Genomic DNA, 22738 nt, shown 5'->3' on the forward strand with positions numbered 1-22738 from the left:
CTAGGGTGCGTGGGGGACACTGGGCAATTCATTTGACCACCCCCTTCTCATTTGCCTGCTGGGGTTCATTCCCTGTCCTTCTCACTCCACCACCACTTCCCAAAGACACCTTCAACTCCTATCTCTGTAAGAACGAGAAAGTCAGTTTTAAGTGAAGGTTTGGGGCAACAACTTTATGAGCTATAATTCACGTCATGTAAGTCACCAGTTAAAGTCTACAATTCAATGCTTTTCAGAATCTTCACAGAATTAAGCAACCATCACCACTGTCAATTTTAGAACATTTTCATCACCTCAAAAAAAAACCCGCATCACCGCATCATTTTGATTAGTGTAGCTTTGTAGAGAATTTTGGTGAAATCAAGAAGTGCAAGTCCTCCAAATTTATTCTCCTTTTTTTCAAGATTGTTTCAGCTATTTGGGGTCCCTTGAATTCCCACATGAATTTTGGGGCAGCTTACCAATTTCTGCAGAGAAGCCAGCTGGGGTTCTGATGGGGATTGCATTAAATCTGTGGATCAATGTGGGGAGCACCGCCATTTTCATGTTAGGTCTTCCGATCTGTGGGACAGGGGAGATCTTTCCATCTATTTAGATCCTCTTTAATTTCCTTCGATAATGCTTGACAATTTTCAGAGTACACTTCTTTTATTAAATTAATTCCTAAATATTTTATTCTTTTTGAGGCTATTTGTAAATGGAATTTTTTAAAATATTTTTTTCAGGTTGTCTGTTGCAAGTATATAAAAAAAAATACAACTGATTTTTGTACATTGATTTTATCCTCAGCCTTACTGAACTTGCTTATTAGTTCTAATAGTGTTCTGCGGATTCTTTATAACTTTCTAGATACAAGATCATGTCATCTGTAAATAGAGATAATTTAAATTTTCTTTCCAAATTGAACACCTTTTATTTCTTTTCTTACTTACATGCAGTTTTAAGTCACAATAACTTCAAAGTGTAAATGCTACAAATTTACAAAAATATTTGAAATATTAATCTATCAAGATCTAAGAAGAAAAGAATACTTCCGATCCCCAAATATTTTCCTATTTTCACACACAGGAAAACAATTATTTCTGATAGAGCTGGCAGAGAAAACCTCTAATTGCATGTCTTCTATAATCATGACCTGGGTCATCACATTGGGATTAAATATTCATAAATATTTAGATATATTTACACTGAGAAGCAGTGAGCAGTGAATAATCAGTGAATGAACATTGTAAGGACCAATGACAACATGCGGAAGTCAACAGCTCAGGTGAGTTCAAAGATGTGGCAACATGGTGTGACTCCCCTCCTCAGAGCATCTTCAGTGCCGTTCTCGGTGTGTCAAGATCCGCACACACACCTGGAGACAGACAAAGACCCAGACAACAACCACCCAGCAGGCTGGGCTCCTCGCCTTCCAACCCAGGTGAGCAGGTACACTCCCCAGGTGGCGCCAAGGGGCGGCGCTGCCTCCAGGTGCACCAGGATTAGATCTTCCAAAAGTCCACACAACCTTCAAGACTGGAATGAATTTACCCAGGCCTGTCAAGGGGAGCAGGCCCTGGGGCTTTTCACTTCCAGGACCTGCCCCCTGACCTGTTTCCTAACAGCACCCCACACACCTGGCTGGGCCTGGGCCCCCAGCTGGGAACTCCCAGCACCAAACGCCACGTGGGTCTGTCTCTCTGCCACCTCTCTCCTGCTGTGTCTTTTTTAATCTTTCCTTTCTCTTCTTAAAACTTCCTGTGCAATATCTGCAATACGCTCTAAAATATTCCAACACAGTGCTATTTTATGTTTGTATCAAAATCAGAGCCTTCAAATACTGTTGTTAATGAACCTTCTAAAAGAATTCCCTTGCATATTTTAACTTGACAACTAATATTTATCATAAGTTTAAAGAGTTATAAAGGATGTAATCTCCAGCATATTGCAATTGAGCTGCAAATTTAGCTCATTCAATTAATAGAAAATGGATCCTCTACTACCTAATTGGCAAACTTGACCTGTCAAACTCATCAGCCAAATCGAACTTACTTTCTGACAAGAGAAATCTGACTTCAATTTTCTACTTAAAAACCATGTTATAGGTGTCTCCAAGGGGACACCTCACTTCTGAATTTTCCTTGTAAGATACATGATGGATGAATGGAAGGAAGGCGGGAGAGGGAGAGGGAGGGAGGGGCAGGGAGGAGGAGGAGGAGGTGGGAAGGGAGGAGGGGGGACAGGGGAGGGGAGGAGGGGGGAGAAGGGGGAGGAGGGGAGTAGAAGGAGGAGGAGGAGTAGAAAAGGGTAGACCTAGACTGGGAAGGATAGAGAGGTGGGGGAGGAGGAGGAGGAGGGGGAGATGTGCACAAAACCCGGGAGCTGGATTAAATAAAGCGGTGCCCATTTGAATCACTCCTAAGGGAGTGCTCTTTGCTTTGGATTCTAAATTGTCCCCTAGTTGGGTGCCTCCCAGCAATGCCTAGGAGGCAAGATTTGGGGAGGGGGAGAAATGCACCTTCCTTTTGCAAAGCGGAGAAAGGGCATCTGAAAGGAAGGAGGGGAAAGGAGAAGCCAAGGACCTAAGGGGCCTCCCCAGGCTCCTGAACCCCTGGAAAGTGTGGCAGCCCACCAGGTCCACAGTCCACTCTGTGCGTCCCTTTCGGGGCTCTCCGTGTCCTAATCCAGGAAAACAGCCCTGGGCAGGTCAGGAAGGCCGGGCTCAGGGGGCACCACCAGCACACAGGGACCCTGCTCATTAGCTCAGGGCCTGCGAGAAACGGGCTCCGACTGCGGCTCTGTAACTGACATAAAGGAGGCGAGACATAGTCTCCCACTGGGGAACCCCTGTTAGTCAAGGACATGGAATTGGCCAAAATATTTTACAGATAAAATAAATAAAACTTCCCAACCTTGATTAAACAGAATATAAAAATCTGGCAGACTCCCCCCATTGTGGGACCTGACTCCCAGGGGTGTAAATTTCCCTGGCAACGTGGGACAGGGACATGACTCCCAGGGATGAGCCTGGACCTGGCATCATGGGATTGAGAAAGCCTTTTTGACCAAAAGGGGGAAGAGAAATGAAACAAAATAAAGTTTCAGTGACTGAGAGATTTCAAATAGAGTCGAGAGGTCGTTCTGGAGGTTATTCTTACGTATTATATAGATATCCTTTTTAGTGTTTAGTGCACTAGAATAGCTGGAAGGAAGCACCTGAAACTGTTGAACTTCAGCCCAGTATCCTTGACTCTTGAAGACAACTGTGTAACGATACAGCTCACACGGAGTGACAGCATGATGGTGGCTCACGCTCCCTTTAGCCAGCGTACGAACAGAGTAAAAAATGGGTCAACAGGTAAGTGAATAATGGGGGGGTGATGTTTTGGGTGTTCTTTTTTACTTTTATTTTTATTCTTATTTTTAATAATGAAAATATTCAAAAACTGTGGTAATGAATGCACAACCATATAACAGAATTGTGAACAAATGATTGTACACTTTGGATGACTATAAGGTATGTGAATATACCTCAATAAAATTGCAGGGGGAAAATACATAGGAAGTTCAGCAAAGATCTCATCATTTTAATTCTTAGAGAAAAATTAAGCACATGGACACATTTCAAGAAATCCTTCCTTCCTAATAAAACTATAATGATGAAAATGAAAAATAAAAATCTGGCAGAATATAAAAATCTGACAGCCTTGGGTCACTCATTGGTTGAGAGGATTCTAGTTACCCACTGCTGAGTATCAGATGAATGAAATCCTCCCTCTGAATACAGAAATTTTACATGTATTTAAAAGGATGTTCTTCAAGACACTCTTTGTAATGGTAAAAAAAAAAAAAAAAATTGGAAACAATCAAAATGTCCATCAATGGGGATTGTTTCAGAAGTATATTTTCATTCATAAACACAAATATTAAACCTGATACTAAAGAAGAACATATAAAGTCATGGAACGATTTTCTCAATATATTAAGGTTTTAAAAAACAGGTTATTAAATATGATATCATGCTTCATTTATATTTTGTTTGTGAGTCTACAACTAGAAAGATAAGGGCCAAAAGGTTATCACTGTCAATCTCCAATGTAGAAGATTCCAAGCAGTTCTCATTTTCAAATGTTTCTTAGCTGTATTTTCTTATTTTTTATAATAACTATATAATAATTTATAATTTTTTTTAAAGCAAGCATCCACTGTGTAAGGGCACAGATTTCTCCACTTTATAGACATGTGGACAGGTAGGAGGGGAAGAGAATTTGGAGGCTAAGAACAGTTAAGGGGCAGAGTGAGGAAAGAACAACGTGTTCTGGCCAGAAGATGGTGACAAGCAGGGTGACGTCTGCATGTCTGGAATCCCACGCAGGCAGGAGGGATCTGTGGGGAGGGAGAGATTCCTAAACCAGCAGGCAACAGGAAAGGGTCCCCAGTGAAGCAAATCCCAGGAGACAAGAGAGAGGCAAAAAAACTGGAGGACAGTGAAGCTCGGGAACGTCTAAAACATCAGACACGCCAGGCTCAGGTTGCTTTTACTTGTTTATTTCCAGTGAGTTTTCCAGCTCAGTCTGGAGAGATAACTAGCTGGTTATGAAATAATCGAGCTTATGAACACCACTCCCCTTTCATCTTCAAGCCTATTCATTACCATCACTTAAAGCACACCTCTGCAACAAATTCAAGTATTTCAAGGAAGAACGACCAGGGTACCGATCAGGTATCAGGACTGGAAGAACAGAAAGCAGATGACTACAAAACCAAAGGCTAGCACAGATCAGGCCAAGCTCCCCGGCCTTTCTCAAGGGCCTAGTGTTTTTCCCACTTTCCAAAAAAGAAGGGAACCCTGGGGGAGAAATAAGGAGTCCCTGTCCTTTCGTCACACACTTTAATGAAACACAGCCTACTATAAATATAATTTTTAAGCAAGAAAATTAGAGTATTTCAGAAGCAGTGTTTGAATTTTTTTATACTGACATTTTTTCTCTATTTATGTGCTGTGTTTTAATGTCAGGCATGACAAGTTTAAAACCAAGATCATAAAAGAATAGTTAAAAAAAATTAAAAAAAAATTTTCAAAAAAAATTTTAGTTGCAAATCTACTACGATGCAATCTTTTGTCCAAGATAAATATTTATAATAAGCAGGAAGAACGTGTCGGAAAGGAACACCGCGCTTCCTTCCATGGACCTCACCGCTGAGGAAAACAGCCCCGGAAGCAGCCCTCTTGGCTTAAAGTGTACAAACTGCAAGTTAATGAGGAAAATACTTAAATACTTAGTCCTGTTTTGAAAAAAGGAATACTTCCTCATTTTCAATTTCCATAACAATGTAAAAAATCCCCTTGAGCTACCAACACATTTTTCCATTAAGAAGCCTTCAGGTGGGGATGGACAGGAGGATAAGAGAGAAAACCAGAGTAGGAGCCAAAACGGGAGAGACCCACTATTCAGGCCACCCACCCCACAGGCCCCATTAGGACCCTGCCTCAGAGAAGCTGCGTCTTTAATAATCGACTGTGGGTCTGACATTTATTTGCCTGTACATTCTCATTTCTAAATTCTGTCTGTACCACCTCTGGGTGTAGCAAACTTGGTAATTATCTTCTGTATAAAATGACTTCCTTTTATTTAACATAATCGTACCACTTTTAAGCACCAAAAGGTCCAGATTAACCTAGCTGAGGATTAGAAGAACATGTGGGCGTTCATTCTTCTGAAATAAATGGTATTACAGCCAATAATAATACCTTCTCTCCACTTTCATCTTTTTAGAACAAAGAGTGAGTTCTAATCACTTTAGTCAGTTCTCGGACCACGAAAACCCCACAGCATTTGCTCCTGGACCTGGGTTGTCGTCACTGGCCTACCCTCCACCGTCGAGTCATCCCCCAAGTGGGAGACCGGAACCCCGATGGCACCCCAACCCCACGGTCAACATGCTCGGCAAAGAAGCATCGTCTCTCGGTTCCTTTCACACCGCAGTAACACGACGGCCAGTGTCTTCTGAGGGTGTGACAACTGCTCCCTTCCCCAACTGCTAGCATTCATGATGGCAAAACAACTTCTTTCTTAGACGTTAGCAAGAGCGTGAGCAAACAGCAGACGCGGACCTATCACCTCTCTTCCAAGCTCTAGCTCTTCCCTGAGGACAACAGCAGGGTCACGTCACAGAGGAACTCGTCTGAGTTACGAAGCTCACGCAGCGCACATTTTTCATTCCCCTCTCAAACTGGTTTTCAAAGAAGAGAGACTTAGTATGTCGCAACACAAACATTCCTCCATCCAGACTCATGGGGAAATTTCACTGGGTGCCAATCTCATCTTTTAAAACTCATACGCTGGACATATTCTTCTAGAACATAACTGCAGGTGACCCGAGTTCTAGAATCGGGATTGTTTTCACTATGACCACCCAAGTCATCTATCACTGTCACAGCCCAAGTGGGCCTTTGCTGCCGAGAGACCAAAGGAGATGCCAGGCATATCCAGAGGCATGAACTTTTTAGTCAGGGCTTACTTAGAAGGAAAAAATGGAAGTGGAGTCACGTGGCCCTGAAATCAGGAGCTTCTCTGAATGGCGGCGTGTTCAGAGCACAATGTGGAAACAGTCCGCACTTTGGGGGGCTGAATAAGCTGGTTATAAGGGCTCTACATTCCAGCGGGTACGAAAGCAAAGGCAGGGAGCGGGGGTCGTGCAAGGTAGGGAGGGACTGACTGTAATCAACAGGGAGGAGGGGAGGATTATAGATTATCTTGTAGGTAACAGTATCTCAGGGAGTCTCAGGGAGGAGGTAGTTTTGGGTAGAGATTACATTTAGCACCTGATTTTACAAGGACAGTAGGTCAAACCTTTACTGTCCTAGGTCAAGCAAACTGCTGGGTGCACGGGCTTCAAGATACCTGGGGGCCTGGGGCTCCTGCGCATGCATGAGGGAAACGGAAGAGAGAGATGCCTGCACCAACGCACCATGGTCGATGCAGCTGGCTTCCTACCTGCCCAGTCACCCTTTCTCCCCTTCTGCTGCAAACACAAGCACTGTTTCTTCCTCATAGCAAGGTGACCAGTACTTACCTACCCTTGCAACTAGGAATAACCACTTAGCCCAGCACTGGCCAATGAGGTGAGTGGAAGAACGTGGAGTAGGACAGAATTCCAGGAGGCTGTTATTTCCCTGGTAAAAATGAACAGACAGAGCTGGCACAAACATCTTACCTTGGCCTCACCCTTCTCAGGAAGACAGAGCAGCCGGTTTCCCTGAGCAGGTGAGCCAGCCCTGGATTCATTTCCCTGAGCAGGTGAGCCAGCCCTGGCTTCCTGGAGGGAAGTGCTCCTTTCTCACGTAAGTCAGAGTCTCAGTGATTCTTTGAGTTGCAGCTACCTCAATCCCAGCTGGCTGGGGTAAGTCCGAGAGAGGGAACCCAGGGCCGTCTCTGCTCTGGGAGACGGGGTTCCCTACAAGCTCTGTAAAAGGGGCACTGCCGAGACCGAGGCGGAACAGCCCAGGACACCCCGTGACTGATCCAAGAGGCTCTCTGGGGACAGGGGACTGGAATGGTGGGGCGGTGCGGGGGAGGGGGGTGTCCGTGGATTGAGGAGCTGCCAGAGCCTCAATCCACAAACCGTGTTTGCGCAGGGTAAAGCCGCGATGACTAAATGCCCACAGGGACCCCTGTGCGTATCACCTCGTTGGCTCGTTTGCTCTGGACCCCACAAGGCAGAGCCTGGCTCCCGACCGCTGGCCTGAGCTGCTTCCAGAGAGCTCTGTGCCCTGAACTACTCATTCAACCTCCGAGTTCCCTCCTAGTCCAAGGGGGAGAAAAAGGTACCCCTTCCATGATCATTTTGAGAATTAAAGATAATATAATCAAAGCATGTCCCGGGGCCGTACAGCTAATTATCAACAGAAAGGCTCTGTCCCCATCATCAAAAAGGATAGTGTGGGGCACAGATTCCCAGATATAGTCCCACATCGCACGCCCCAGGGACCTTCTTAGAGTCGATTCCTGACTTCAGCCTCAGCCAGGCCCCTGCACCAGGTGGGGCCTGTCACCCAGGCGGGGACAGACGCTCCCAGCGGACTGCCCGCAGTATCCTCAGGTAGTGCAACCTGTGTGGCTTCACTGGGCCAACACGTTAGAAACTCACACCTGAGTCACGCAGGAACTTGGTCCCCTGCCCACAAAATGCCCTGTTCACTGGGCCTACGTTTCCCTAGGTGCGATCAAACGTTCTGCATGCTTGTAAATTGTAATTTATTAAAGTTTACATGCTGCCATAAATACCACTGGATCCTTAAAAGCATGAAATACCCCATCTCCTTGGGCTATTGTCATGTTTAGACCATGGCTACCTCATTTAGCAAACATCATCCAAATGTTACTCTAGGGAACCGACTAAAGGAAGCAGTCCATCTCTGACGTGTCTGTAATGGCTGTGTCCTGCCAGCCCAGAGCCCTGCTCTAAGTCTGTATCTGTAGCTATTATGCAGAAAAACGAAAAAACCCTTGTTTCACTGTGTGCAACGTCACCATCACTCACGAGAACATCCTCAGGATTACACCAGTCTTGGTTTCTTTGCCTTCTCTAGGAATTGAGAGTACCCAATCCGATAAGTCAAATGAACAAAAGAAAAAAGAAACATCTATCAATGTCACATGACCTGCCAAGAAGCACTCTGTTTTTATACTAAGATGATGCAGTGCAAGCAAATGGAAAAAAAATGCATGTGACCACTGTAATTCAAAGGCCTCCCACCTCGGGACCTGGTCACAGAGGCAGACCTTCAAAAAGAGGCTGCAAGCTCTACATCACCAGTTTGTGTAATGTGGAGAAAAGAACTGAACATCACACAACACCACTAAAGCAATTACCCCCAGTAACAATAAAGCTGATGATGACCCAGTCGTAGCAGCAGTGGACATGTGCCAAGTCTGACCAAAGGCAGGCACGGTTCCTGGGTTAACTTACTTTTTGTCAATTGAGATATCGGTCATAGGCCAAAAAATTCACCCATTTAAAGACTACAATTCAGTGGGTTTTAGTAGATTCAAAGTTAGGGAAGCATCATCACTACATTGTCATCACCCCAAAAAGAAAACCCACACGCAGGAGCAGCCACCACTCATCCCCCTCCCCCAACCTCAAGCAAGCGCTCATCTATGTTCCTTCTTTCTGCCCATTCTAGACATTGCATCTAAAGGGAATCACACAACACGTGGCCTTTTGTATCGGGGCTTCCGCTCAGCGTGAAGTCTCCAGAGCTCTTCCATGTTGTCGCATGTACCAGTATTTCATTTCTCTTTATGGCCGGATAACATTCCACTGTATGCACAGAGCCCGTTTTGTTTATCCATTCATCAGCTGACTGATATTTGGGTGGTTTCCACACTCCCGGCTATTACGAATAATGCTGCTATGAACTTTCATGTACGAGTTGTTGTGTGGACGGATGTTTTCAGTTCTCTTGGGTACAGACCTAGGAGTGGAATTGCTGGGTCACATGATGACTTAAGGCTTAACTTTCTGAGGAACTGCCAAACTGTTTTCCAAAGCCACCGCACCGTCTCACAATCCAACCGGCCATTGGTGAGGGTTCAAATTCCTCCACATCCTCGCTAGCACTTATCATTGTCCCTTGCTTTGATTCTGGGCATCCAAGTGGGTGTGACGTGGCATCTCACTGTGGTGTGATTTCACCTCTTTATTAACTAAGATGCTGAGAATCTTTTCATGTCCTTCCTGGCCACTGTTATATCTTCTGTGGAGAAAGGTCTGTTCAAGTCCTTTACCTGCTGTTCAATTGGTTGTCGTTTTATTGTTGAGTTGTAAGAGCTGTTTCTATATTCTGGATATTGGACCCCGTGCTGGTTTGAAGCTGTTTGTACCCAGAAAAGGCCACATTCTTTTGATCCATTCCTGTGGGTGCAGACCTACTGTGGGTGGGACCTTTTGATTAGGTTGTTCCATTTGAGATGCAACCCACCCCATTTAAGGTGGGCCTTAATCCTTCAGGAGTCCTTTATGAGAGGATAAAGGACATACAAAAAGCCAGAGGGCTCAGAGAGAAGCACCCAGGAAGAGCTTAGAGCAAAAAGCCTGGAGAAGCAAGGACACATGGAAGCTGAAGCAACAGAACCCAGAGAGAAGGACCAGCAGACTTCGCCACATGCCTGCCTTCCCATGTGACAGAGAAGCCCCGGATGCCGGCAGCCTGTCTTCAGAGAAGGTATCATCCTGTTGATGCCTTAACTGGAACATTTTCATGGCCTTAGAACTGTAAATTTGCAAACTGATAAATCCTCATTGTAAAAGCCAACCCATTTCCAGTATATTGCATTCCAGCAGCTTTAGCAAACCAAAACAGACAAATATCAGATAAATGGTTTCCTAATATTTTTTCCAGCTCATGCATTATAATTTCTCTTTCATTGCCTTATTGTAATCCTCAAAACAAACATGAGCTAGTACTGTGAATATCCCCCATTTTACAGATGAATTCATGAATTTAACTGAGGTTTCACAGCTAACGAACATTGGAGCAGAAAGCTAGAGGAGTATGCATGAAACAAATAGGCAGGGTTAAAAATCGGTGCCTTGGAGGGCAACAGCCCTGTGGGTGCTTTGCATAGAAACACAGAGGGCCCTCCTCTTGTGGACACCAGTCCTCCTAACTCGAGAAGAAAGAGCAGCTCCTAGTCCAGACATTCAGCCCTAAAAGGCAAACTTGGCCTCCACACAGCGTCTATTCTTTTCAGTTGTAGGAAGCTGCCTTTCTTATTGAGTTACCTAATTGAAACAGAGGAATTCAGAACACAAGTGGTATTTTTTGCTGAGATTCCAACATAATAAAACGACACAGTGGGTGGAGTGTTGGGTGGGGGCCTGTTTCTTAGCCAACAACACCCTCTATTCAAAATTCCTGCCTCTCCCAGCCCCCACCCTGAGGTGGGGAACAAAGCAGGGCTTCAGCAGCTGAGAGGTCGCCCGGCCTGACGCTCCTTCCCTTCTCGGTTCTGCCACTATGTTAAATATAAAAGTCAGTCTACAAATACTTTTAGTGTGTCTGTACAACTACGGCAATAAAGGGGGACAGAATAGTTAAAAAGAATATGCCAGATCTGCAGTACTGATTATAGGCAATATAAATGCATATTATGATGCACAAAAGCAAACATGATCATCTAATGATGAAGACATCCCCCCATGGACAGGAGGTAAGTTTTATGTGACACATTTCCAAAATGTTTGGATCTTCAAATATATACAGATAACATTTTTTAAAGGGTAGCATGCTCTGACATTTCTACAAAACTTAAAAACCATGGAAACAAACGAACAATATTTGGGTAGGTTTTAGTGACTTCTCAAATCTCCTGAAGTGGTGAGAAAAATGAAGCTTGGACTTGCAAATGTGGATTTCAGTGGGGGAGAAATTCCAAAGCTGCCATCAATTGTTTAAATGCCTCTGTGCTCCAGAAAAAAAGTTTAAGAACGCTCTCTGAAAACAGTTCTACAAGGTCTCACTTTATGAAAATTCAAGATGGAAATGAAAATATAAACAAACAAACAAAACAAAATGTCTTAAGCAAGACACAGTTGAGCAGCATCTTCTAAACCACAAAGGAGATTCTAAACCATCTTCTAAACACACTGGTCTTTCGGAGTCTCCTCTTTGAGCCTCAGGCTGATGTGAAGCCTAACGTATTTTAAGCTTATGATTTCTAGTCCTTCATGTTAAAGATAAGTTTCTCTTTCCTCTAGATACAACACATACTCCTTTTCTAAAGCAAAAAAGGAGTCCACCCTGTAAAAACTTCAACCACATATACCCTAAGGTTATTCAGTTCATTTCTTTGAAAATTTAGAATTAAGCACCTGTGTTGACTTCATTCTGGTGGGTTCTAGGCCAGACCTCACCTTCTCTCTCCTACACACTGAAGGGTGAATGTCCAGCAGTCAGCTGTGTGAAATGTCCACGTAGTCACCCAGCAGCCCAAATGATGGCTCTTTATGGGTTAACAAAAAGTCTATAGGACCTCAAGCTTCAGATCACCAAGGATTACCCGTTAGGGACAGAAACACAAACTTCAGGGCTTTGACTCTCCCGACTTCTCTCCCCCAATAAATAACTGTCTCCTAGAAGAAGTGAAGTGTCTCCTAGAAAAACAAAAGCTGATCTAATTCATTCCCATCAAAACCAAAGATTTAGGCAATTGGAAATTTGTAGATCATTATGCTGTCACCACCCCTATGACAAAACCCTGCCCTAATTACAACACTAACCCGAATATTTCAGATATGCATACTTTCCATAAACTATTCCGAATGACAATTGCATTGGCTATACAATGATGATGGGGTTGGGGGGGTTCAGAAAAAAACCATGTCCACAAAATTGAAATCGTCTCCATAAATTAAAATTACATTCATAAAATTAAAATTATATCCATAAATTAAAATCATATCCATAAAATTAAAATTATATCTATAAAACTAACAATGAAGTACGGATCTAAGTGGCTTAAACTTTACTGTCTTGGAAAGTATTTACTTAAATCCTTGACTCCCTTATGACCCCTTCTTAAAAATGTACAAAGAAACTTCTTGGAAGTGACATCTCCCACAGGTATACTTTCCTAGTTTCCAAGTAAATTAACACAAATGTTACGTTTTGACACATCAACTTTTCTATTAAGATGATAATTACATGGTCCAGGGTTTAGGTCAGAAACAGAACGCAATGCACGTAGAAGCTCTACCATCTTCCATACTGCCTGAATTTATCAAAAATAAATTCTATCCAGTGGCCAAACCACCCATAGATAACCAGAGAAACACCTGCCAACCAGCCTCTGAACTTTTTCATGTCCATTCCACTTTCAGTTTGGCGACTCCCTTGTTTTCTTTCCAAACACACTTGAGCACCGTGCTGGATGTTTCTCCTTAACAACACCCTGCTAAATCCATTAAATTACATTAACTCAAGTATATCGTTCCAGAATAAAGTGTAAAAAGCAGAGACTCACAAGTGGTTTACGTGTTTTTATCACAGCAAAGTTAGCAATCTACTCTGCACAGCCCCTTCCGTAACTTCAGTCCTAAACTCTTCCTGCTGATGTGCACTTGAGTCATTTCCTCCCTATTTCCCCATCGTCAGACACACATACATGTCATCACACACACACACACACACACACACCAGAAAAGCTTCTTCTAACATTATTAACAAAAACAACTGTCAGCTATCAAAAGAAAGCGGTGGAATGAATTTCAGTCCAGCAGGAAGGCCTGGCCAATGACCCACCATTCTCCATACTTTGCACAGAGGTTCTTTCTCAAAGAAATGAAAGTCAAAAGTACCCCTGTGGTGGGAGGGCAGTGGTCCCCCGAGATGTCCGCACCTCACCACAGAACTGGGGGGTGTGCTGGGCTCCAGGGCCAGGGGAGTGAAGGTTGCAGAAGGGATGGGGGAGCTCATCAACCAGCTCTAAGTTAGGCAGTGCGCCCTGGATGTCCCGGGGCCCAGGGCACTCACGGGTCCTTAAAAGCAGGAGGGGGGCAGGAGAGGAGGGTCAGAGACATGGGCGGCGGGAGAGGGGCCCAGCCTGCAGACGCTGGGCTTGGGGTGCAGGAGGGTCCAGGCACCAGCACATGCTGTACTGGAAGCAGAAGGCAAGGAGCGGGGTCTCCTCTAGAGCCTCCAGGGGGGACGTGGTCGCCGACACCAGATTTCACCTCTTAGACTGTTCTGGAGTTCTCACCTATGGAGCAGGGAGATAATGAATGTGTGTTGCTCAAGCCACCAAGTCTGTGGACATTTGTTTCAGCAGCAACGGGAAACGGATGCAGGCTCTCATCTGCAGCACTCTGCAGGAGCAAGCACTGAGCGAGGGCGGTGAGCCACAGCTGTTCAGGCACCTAAGCCCGGGGAGGGGGGGACGTGCAGATCAGCACCTGCACGCACAGAACACCCGAGGGGCAGCCCCCAAAAAACGACATGGAAGAGCGACATTCGGTTTCAGCAATGTGGACAACACCAGAGGAGTATACAAGAGAAACAGGTCGCGAGCAGAAACGGTTTCTGCAGCTCTCAGCTGGGCCCTGAGTGCTCTGAATGCAACAGAAGGGGAGAACATCATACACGGGTTCTTCTAGTCACAGTCGCAGCCAAAAGACGTGTGAGCTCAGCTTCAGCAGCAGACCATGATCTATGAAAACCGTGACGTGAGCTGGGCCATCGCTCAATTTGATTCCTCAGCAAAGTCAAGATGTGCCATCTTCCCACTGACCCAGCCGAGGGTCTCCATACCCTGCAGCGACTCCGATACCACCCGCCCTGCAGTTTGCAGTCTCCAGTCTACCTTCTGGTGGTGACACCACACACCCACCCACCTCCCAGCACGGCCCACCCCTCACGCCCAACTCCCTCTACATGGCACGGGGTGCAGCACATCAGGGTGCACGGCCTGCTTTCCCGGGGCTCCCCTGCAGGTGCTGGGCCCCCCGTCACCCACCACCCAGCCCAGGACACCCATCAGCCTCCATGTCGAATGCTGCCCCTCCCATGAAGGCTTCAGCAACAGTTTCTCCCCAGCCCTCGCCCCACCCCAACACCACCTTAGGAACCTTCCTTATAACACCGAATATTTCAGTGTGTCTGGGAATTATTAATTTAGATAGATAGATCAATAAACAGACCAATAATAATAGATAGATGCTATAGACAGATGCAGATCAACAGATGATTAGATAGACGATATAAATAGATGATAGATGTGGATATGGATACAAATATGGATATGTGGATACGATACAGATACGGACACAGACATGGACACAGATATGGATACAGATATGGCTATGGATATAGACATGGATATGGTCATGGCTATAGATACGGATATGGACATGGACATGGATATGGATAGGATATGGATATATGACAGAGGGAGAGAGATGCGATGGATACGACAGGTGGACGACAGAGAGTCGGGGGCACAGGTGTCCCCACACCCCTAGGACCTGCTCCCCTAACTGGACGCCCCCACGCCTGAAGGAAGAAGCCGTCTTATTCTCTGCCCCCCTTACTGGTTCCTTATACATCATAAATGTATGATAAATACTTATTGAATCACTAAAGAAATAAACTAATGTATCCTTAGGAAAAAGAGGAAATTTCCATTACTCATGTAAGAAAAATTCTTATTCACAGGAATCAGTCACCTCAGGTAAAATGATAACGTTTTAAGGTTCAATTTGGAGGGCTGGGTCGTTTGTGTCGCCCCCCATCTGTGTTGCCACCACACTATCAGACGCCTCCCAGGCAACGCGGGGCCCGGGGCTGTGCGGGGAGAGGTGGCCGCGGACCCACCTGGAAACGAGCGAGTGGGAGCTCAGAAAGAACCGCCCGTCGAGCCTCTCGCTGCCGGGCCTAGGGCGCAGGTGTTGGCTGAGTCAATTCCAAAATCAACCTCTCCTTGGGATTTAAAAGTTATGGCTGTTGGAGCCTGTGGGATGTCACCAGACAGACTCACACGTGCATAGACACACACAGGCGAGAGCTGCGGCCGTTCCTTCTTCAAGGCAGAAAAGCAGCGACGGGGGACCCGAAGGCAGCCTCGTCCCCTCTTCAGACCCAAACGCCCGGAGAAGCAAAGGGAGGAGACGGGCCCACACTGCAGCCTGTGAGACGCCGCTCCGTGGGCTGAGCCTCTATTTTTAAGTTCTAAGTACCACTGCACCTCCATCAGTTATGCGTGACTATAAAGTTCTTTTGAAAACATAAAATGCAAAGGAGTAAGTATGAAGAAACGAAATTCCAAATGATATTGCAAATAGTAAACCAACATGATACAAAGTTTTTAAAAAGCAGAGCTCTGAACAGGTCAGGGCACCTAAAGCTGATTCTGCACCATGTAGCTCAGCTCAGCAACCTCCCTCTGGGCAGCGGCCGCCCGTGGGCCCCTGGCACCCCACGTTTAAGCCGGGAGCTCAGCCCCCCGAGCCCCTCGGAAAGGCCCTATGCAGGAGTCCTCACGCTGCCGCCGACAGGCCTGGCACCCAAGGAGACCCTCGCGCTTTCCCCCTCGCTTGAACTGGCCCCAAGCCTCAGGGTGCGGGGCCCCGCTGAAATCACATCTGGACCCAGCGTCACATCCACGGGTGTCTCAGGACCCCGGGGCCTGCGAGCAGCGGGGGGTCAGCTGGCTCTGCTGCTCAGTCACCAAAGGCAAAAACACAGGAAGGACTTTCCCACGGAAAACCTGGGGCCCGGGCTGCCAGCGCTCCCTCTGGGCCACTCCGGGTCACTCGGGACTCAGGCCAGTGAGGGCCACGGCAGCTGCTCAGAGCGACACTCGGCCTCAGGCCGGACACACCGCGGCCCCGGAGGGCAAGTGCCCCAGGAACCAGGCTGCAGAGGTCCCTAAGGGCAGGGCCAGTGGGCGGAGGGGGAAGGGGGCGCGGGGCAGGGAGTGCAGGGGGAGGTGGGGAGAGGGGAGGGAGATGGGTGCCCGGGCTGGGTGGGGAGCCCAGCACTCGCCCCCTGCAGGGCTCTCTGTAATTCCGGGAAGTTCCCCACCACCCGCCTGGTCTGGGCCCCCTGGTCCAGGCAACCCAACCCACCCACAGGGAGACCTTGAGAGACTCTCCTCCAGCTCCCACTGCCCTTTTAAGAATCAACCCCAGGGAGTCCTTCTCTTTTTTTTTTTTTCAATTAACAAAGCAAGTACTTACAGCTCTACTCATTTCTTTCCCCTTTGTTTCCTTTTCTAATATTGCTGCTATTATTTCAGCTTTTATCCTCATTCTCTTGAATCTGAGTCAATAGGACGCAGCATAAGGCAAAGACTCCAGGAAGGGACCCACGTCTCCACCCAGAGGGCGCGGTGCCGACCGGCCTGCAGAGACCCTGTCAGGCTCCTCAGTGCCCATCTGGTCCCCCGCGGCCTCCAGGTCGAATGTCACCTTCCTGTGGTGGTGGAGCTCGGCAGCGGGAGAAGACCCAGCCCAGCACCCGGGGACAGCAGGGAGCTCCGGGTGTGGCAGTGCTGGGGTGGGGAACACGGGGGCAATGCTGGGGGGGGACACGGGGGGCAGTGTTGGGGGCAGGTGGGGACACAGAGGGCAGAGCCGGGGGTGGGTGCTGGGGGCAGGGTGGACATGGGGGGCAGTGCTGGGGGTGGAGGGGAAACAGGGGGCAGTGCCCTCCACTACAGCCACCCCCAGGACTGCCTCCAGGGCACCTCAGCATCTGTCAGAGGGGATCTGTCCCTCCCACAGACTTACCCTGCATGAAGCAGGGCCCCCTTCCCTTTAAGCTCAGAGCTCTCAGACAGGACATGGCCAAGCTCTGGGGAAAACATCCTCAGGGACCACGCGGATCGGATCGGATCGGGGTGAGCCGGGGTTGCTGTTCAAGGTTGAGACACTTCACAGACTCGGGATGAGGTGGCGAGCATGTGACTTTTCACCTTCAAACACTGGGTGGCCGAGCAGCTCAAAAAGAGAAAGGCGAGTAGGCCAGGAGGATTACAAGAATCTTTAAGTGTAATAACACAAACATAGGAAAACGCTCGCCCTGACTAGTAATGACAGCAATTGGAAATAAAACAATAGACAGCACCTCAGGTGGCTACCACTGGGACTCAGAGATGCTGGCCCACACAGAAACAACTGATGGAATTAGAAACTAATGCAGGAAAGCATTAGCGACATGTGGCAGGACCCTAAAATGAGACCCTGCCCAGAAAGCCACGTCGGGGGGTTTACCGGCCTCAATACCTGAAGAGGAGGGGGGGCCCAAGCAGCCACCACAAATACTGACCCAGCTCTGCCAGGGCAGGGCCAGGCTGCTGGGAGTGCTGTCTCACAGGGGCGCGCGAGTCTCCCCAGGAGACCTCTGGCCACCCCTGGGGACATCTGCGGTGTCAGGCCCAGGGTGCAGGTGCCGCTGGCCTCTGGGGTGGACGCAGCTCACATCCTGAGTGCACAGGATGGCCTGGCCCAGAGGATGCCAGTGCTACAACCTGCTTCCTCACCACTACCTCCTGCAACCCCTGCACACCTGGGCGCACCTGCACGACCCCGTTTTACAGCCCCGTACAGGGGTCTCAGCCGCACTGTGTCTAAGCGGGAAGATACAAACCGGAAACACGGAGAAGGAACTTCTACTCCGGCGTTCCCAACAGGCCCATGGAGAAACCCGCCCAGTGCCCATCAGCAGATGAGGCAGAAACAGAATGTGCCCGCCACGCCGCGGAACATCACCGAGCCGTGGAAAAGAACGACGCTCCGATGCAGCTGCAATGCAGGCAGACCTTGAAGTGTGATGTGAAGTGAAAGGAGCCAGACATGAAAGGACAAACGTTGTCTGATTTCACTTAGATAAAAAGTCCAGAAAAGGCAAAAATATGGAGACAGAAAGTAGATTTTGGTGATTTCCCTAAAATCACTACCTACACTGTGGGTAGGTATGGGGGGACTGAGGGGTGATAGCTAAAGAGCATAGGGCTTTGGGGTGATAAAAATGTTTCAGAACAACTTTGTGAATATATATACTAAAAACCATTCAATCGTACACTTCAAATGGAAGAACTATAAAGCTTCAGCAACAACACAGAAGTTGACAGGCTAAGAAGATAATTAGTTAAAATCAAGAAATGAGCTTAAAGGAGAAATCTTAGGTTGTATATGTTACTAGAATAAACCTTTTTAAATATCAGGAACAAGAATTTCCATGGGCTAGTACCAAAATATTAGTGCTTTAAATTCCAAAGCAAGAAGCTGTTCAGTGTAAGGCTGAACAACTTGATTTTATATACACGTCTCTCCATCGTCGAGTTATTTCCTGGTGCAGCACCAGGTACAGAGTGGGTGAAAAAATCAAATTCCAGTTCAGCCAAGCCTGATTCACTTTCTAGCTCTGTGTTATCGGATAAGGTAGTTGACTTCATAGCAGCAGAAGGGATAATGTCCTCCCAGCTATTGTGAGGGACATCTGCTGAAGGCTTCCTGTAAGCTTGCTGTTTACAGGCGTGTCTCGCTGCCTCACGCCTCGCAGACACTGTTTTTTACAAATGCAAGGTTTGTGGCAACCCCGTGTAGAGCAAGTCTATCAGCGCCATTTCTCCAACAGCAGGTGCTCGCTTCATACCTGTGCCACATTGTAATCAAGGTGTGCACATTGTTTTAAGACATAATGTTATCACATACTTAATGGGCTACAGCGGCCTGTAAGGGTAGCTTTCGTATGCCCCAGGAAACAACAAATGCATGTAACTGGCTTTCCTGGGATGTTCACTTCCCCTGCTCTTGGCTTTACAGCGGGGTCGGAACCGAGCCCGCAGTGTCCCGAGGTGTGCCAGTCCTCCAGCCTCACATGGACCCAGGGACAGGGTGCACCCCTTGGCCCCATTTTTCAGCAGACGCCACAGACTCAACACAAAGTGGATGCCCCGACTTCCGAGCCGGAAAGGGCCACCCAGGGGGAGAGCCGGGCGTATGGGGCCCTAGCTCACAGTGGGTATGCGGTGTGCTCGGGGCGACGGGAAGGGAAGGGGGTACCCATCCACTCTCCTCTCTTGACGCAAGGACCGTGCAGGTCCTCCATGGCCTCCAGAGGCTCTCAGTCCTCCAGGTCCTCCCGCTCCTCCCGGCAGGCACAAACCCAGCTGTTCCCGGAAGCTCGCAAGTCAGTCCCAATAGATTTAACAACAAGGCAACCAGAGGGATCTCACCTTAAACAAGTATTTTTAAAATTAATGAATTTCGACAAATAAATGTTTGCAAACCAGCCAAGTGGAGTCAGAGGAGAGAAGCAAAGGCAGTCCGATTCCGTGGGAAGTCCCGAGCCCAGCGATGCCAGCGGGACAGACTCTGCACCTCAGAGCCAACTGACTGTTCGGTTCTCAGGGGCCTGAGGGTAAAACAGGAGCTTCCGTCCTGCTAATAGGAAACGGACGCCTTAGAGCAAGTGCTGAAGGGCTGTTTAAGCAATGAAAGCATCTGCCTCTAGAGAGCAGAGGAGGAATGGAGAGGAAGGGCAAGCGCAAAGCACTATTTGGAGATGCGAAAGGAAGTGCCCAGAAACAAAAGGCTGTGGTCTTCTGAGACCCCTGGACCCAGATTAACTTAACAACAGGCGTCAGGATGTAACAGCCCATCATCACAGCAGCCTCCCATGCTGGAGCCCTTCCCAGCAGGGGCAGCTCCGGCCTGGGAGTCTGCAGGGGCGGCTGTCCGCAGCCCACCACCGGGACCTCAGGAAGGGAGGGGGGCAGCTCCCGGGAAGGAGGCAGCGTTGCTTCCAAACCTTTCTGCACATCCCTGACAAACTGTGAGTAAATCTGAGCTCCAAAAAAGTAACCTTATTTTAAATATATGTGGCTATTTAGCTATGGGAAGAGATCTTGGTGTGGCTCTCCGAGCTGCATGTTTTCAAAGAGCGAGATGGTTAATTGTATGTGTCCATCTGGCTAGGCTGGGTGTCCGGGTGTTTGATCAAATACTAGCCTAGATGCTACTGTGAAGTTTATTTTGTAGAAGGGCTTGGCATCTGCCATCAGTCGGCTTTAAGGAAAGGAGCCTCCAAAATGTGGCGGGGGTTAGAGGGGTGTCATCCAACCAGGTGGCAGCCTTCTGAGCAAAAGCCGAGGTTTCCTGGAAAAGAAGAGATTCTGCCCAAGGTTGTACCTTCAGCAACTGCCTAAGTCTCCAGCTGTTGGCCTCCCCCACGTATTTCTTATTTATTTTATATTTCCTATTTCCCATTTCGTAACTATTTGTGCATATTTCAGAGCTATGCACGTGTATTCACACACACATTTATGTATACACATGTCTCTCTCCCAGCAGGTCTGTTTCTCCGGAGAACCCCAGCACAAGACTTTATAAACATGACCCACTGACCAGCCTGTCCCTGCCCGTCTGACTGGTGGGGCCTGTGCCACAGCAGTAAATACTTTGAATATCATCTTTTCCTGACTATACCATAAATAATTAAGATAAGTATCATCAGCAAAATCTGAGATGTCGGTGATAAGTCATTCTTTTCATTTATGATGGATGCTTCAGATATAGTAGCCAAATATTAGTCATTGAAAACTGCCTTCCTCCTTTCCAGCTTTAGGAAGGCAGATGAAATCTGAAAATTTTCTTTCACTATGTAATTAGCACAGGAATAGGCCCAACTTGCTTTGTGGTTTTATGTGCAAAAATGACTGCACAGGAGAATTCAAATTCAAAACCCTAACTTAAGGAAACACTTGGACATGATATAAATATTGTTTCATTTATAAATCGACAAACTTTTAACAGTAACTGGCAAGGGGTTTCTGATTCATGTTACTAAATTTAATAGTAACACTAGTTAATAATAAGGCATTAGAAAACAAATGTAACAGAATGCAAGGCAGTAAAATTTGGGGTTAACTCAGGGTATGGGAACCCCTCTGTACTATCTTTGCAACTTTTCTGCAAATGCAAGAGTGTTTTAGAAAACACTTTTATTTTAGAAAATAAAAGATTGTTTTAAAAAGGAACAAATAATAATGTTCCCATATATTTTCTTGAGCAAGTTACATTTTGAGCTGCACATTCTGTTGATGTACAACACAATAAAGCAAAGCGGGCAGCATCCTGCAGGGGGCTTTGATCACTCTGCACCCCCAAGCACACCTGCTTTCCAGAAATTTCTGATGGGAGCTCTCTCTCATTCACTGAACAGAAATTAGTGGAGCAAATAAACGTGCCAGGAGCTGGGGCAGATCTGGGGATTCAAAGCCAAGTAAGACTGGGTCCCATCTTCAGAGTCCAGAGCAGAGGCTCTCGGAGGCCAGGTACAAATAACTCCTGGTGGGCTGGGAGCGTGTGGGCTTCCAGGCCACACCCTGCCAAAATCAGAACCACATGTTCAAAAGCATGACCCAACATCTGTCATAAATGCAACAGATGGACAGACGGACGCACCTAGGACCCACGGATGGGATCCTGGCAGAGAAGCCTTAGGAACAGAGAAGAGGGGTGCCCAGCCATACCTGGGGGTCAGGAAAGAGTTCATGGGAAGATGCACTTGGCCATAACAGGAGTGGGCCGTCGATTCTAGGGGTGGGGGGAACCCGGCGGCCGTGTCCTGCCCACAGCTGGGAGCCGCTCGGGACCCAGGGCGCAAGTGCCTCTGTAAGCAAGGCGGAGCAGGTGCCCAGGAAAGGGGCCAGCCTGGCCACTCTGGGCCAAGAAAGGGGCTTTGCAGTCAACCACTTGGGTCTGACAAATGTGCAGAGGACTAGAGAAGCCACCTGGAGGCCACCACCCAGAAAGCCGTCCCCTCCCCAAGCCTGCATGGCCGCTGACCCAGCTGCTGGGCTTTCAGACACGTCCATGCCTGCTCTTGGCTTTTCAGTCCTCTTCTCGACCAGCTGCACAGGCAGGTCCTGCGGCTGTCAATGTCCATCCCTGGCAGCTGCTTATAATTTACCACTCTAGATCCGGAAACTGAAGACGCAGGAGAAACGAGGCGGCAGCCCCTAAGCAAGGGCCTGCGCACCCTCCAGGGGCAAATGTCCATCATCATCTATTGTCTGCCGCCCCCCGCAGGGGCCCTGGGCTGCGGGGAGCAGATCACCAAGTTTGCAACAGGATCTGAGACACCCCAGCACCTCCCTCCACTGCCACTGCACCCAGAAATCTGCAGGTGCTCAATAAATGTTCGTGGAATAAACCACGAACCACCTGCAGTGGGCTCCTTGCTTCT

At 47.6% G+C, this 22738-nt stretch overlaps 1 protein-coding gene across 11 annotated transcripts in view; it reads right to left on the minus strand.

Annotated features, from left to right (window-relative positions):
* UTRN (utrophin) overlaps positions 1 to 22738 on the minus strand; it is a 473101-nt gene that overhangs the window by 391602 nt on the left and 58761 nt on the right. For 7 of the 11 annotated variants that reach the window (XM_037844838.1, XM_037844845.1, XM_037844839.1 and 4 more), the window contains exon 2: positions 462 to 561. The exons of the other annotated variants lie outside the window; for them this stretch is intronic. In XM_037844838.1, the coding sequence (XP_037700766.1) occupies positions 462 to 561 (100 nt within the window). The remainder of the gene's footprint in view (positions 1 to 461; positions 562 to 22738) is intronic. 11 annotated transcript variants of the gene reach the window in all.

This window comes from Choloepus didactylus, chromosome 7 (genome assembly GCF_015220235.1).
Source record: "Choloepus didactylus isolate mChoDid1 chromosome 7, mChoDid1.pri, whole genome shotgun sequence".
NCBI classification, from domain to species: Eukaryota; Metazoa; Chordata; class Mammalia; order Pilosa; family Megalonychidae; genus Choloepus; species Choloepus didactylus.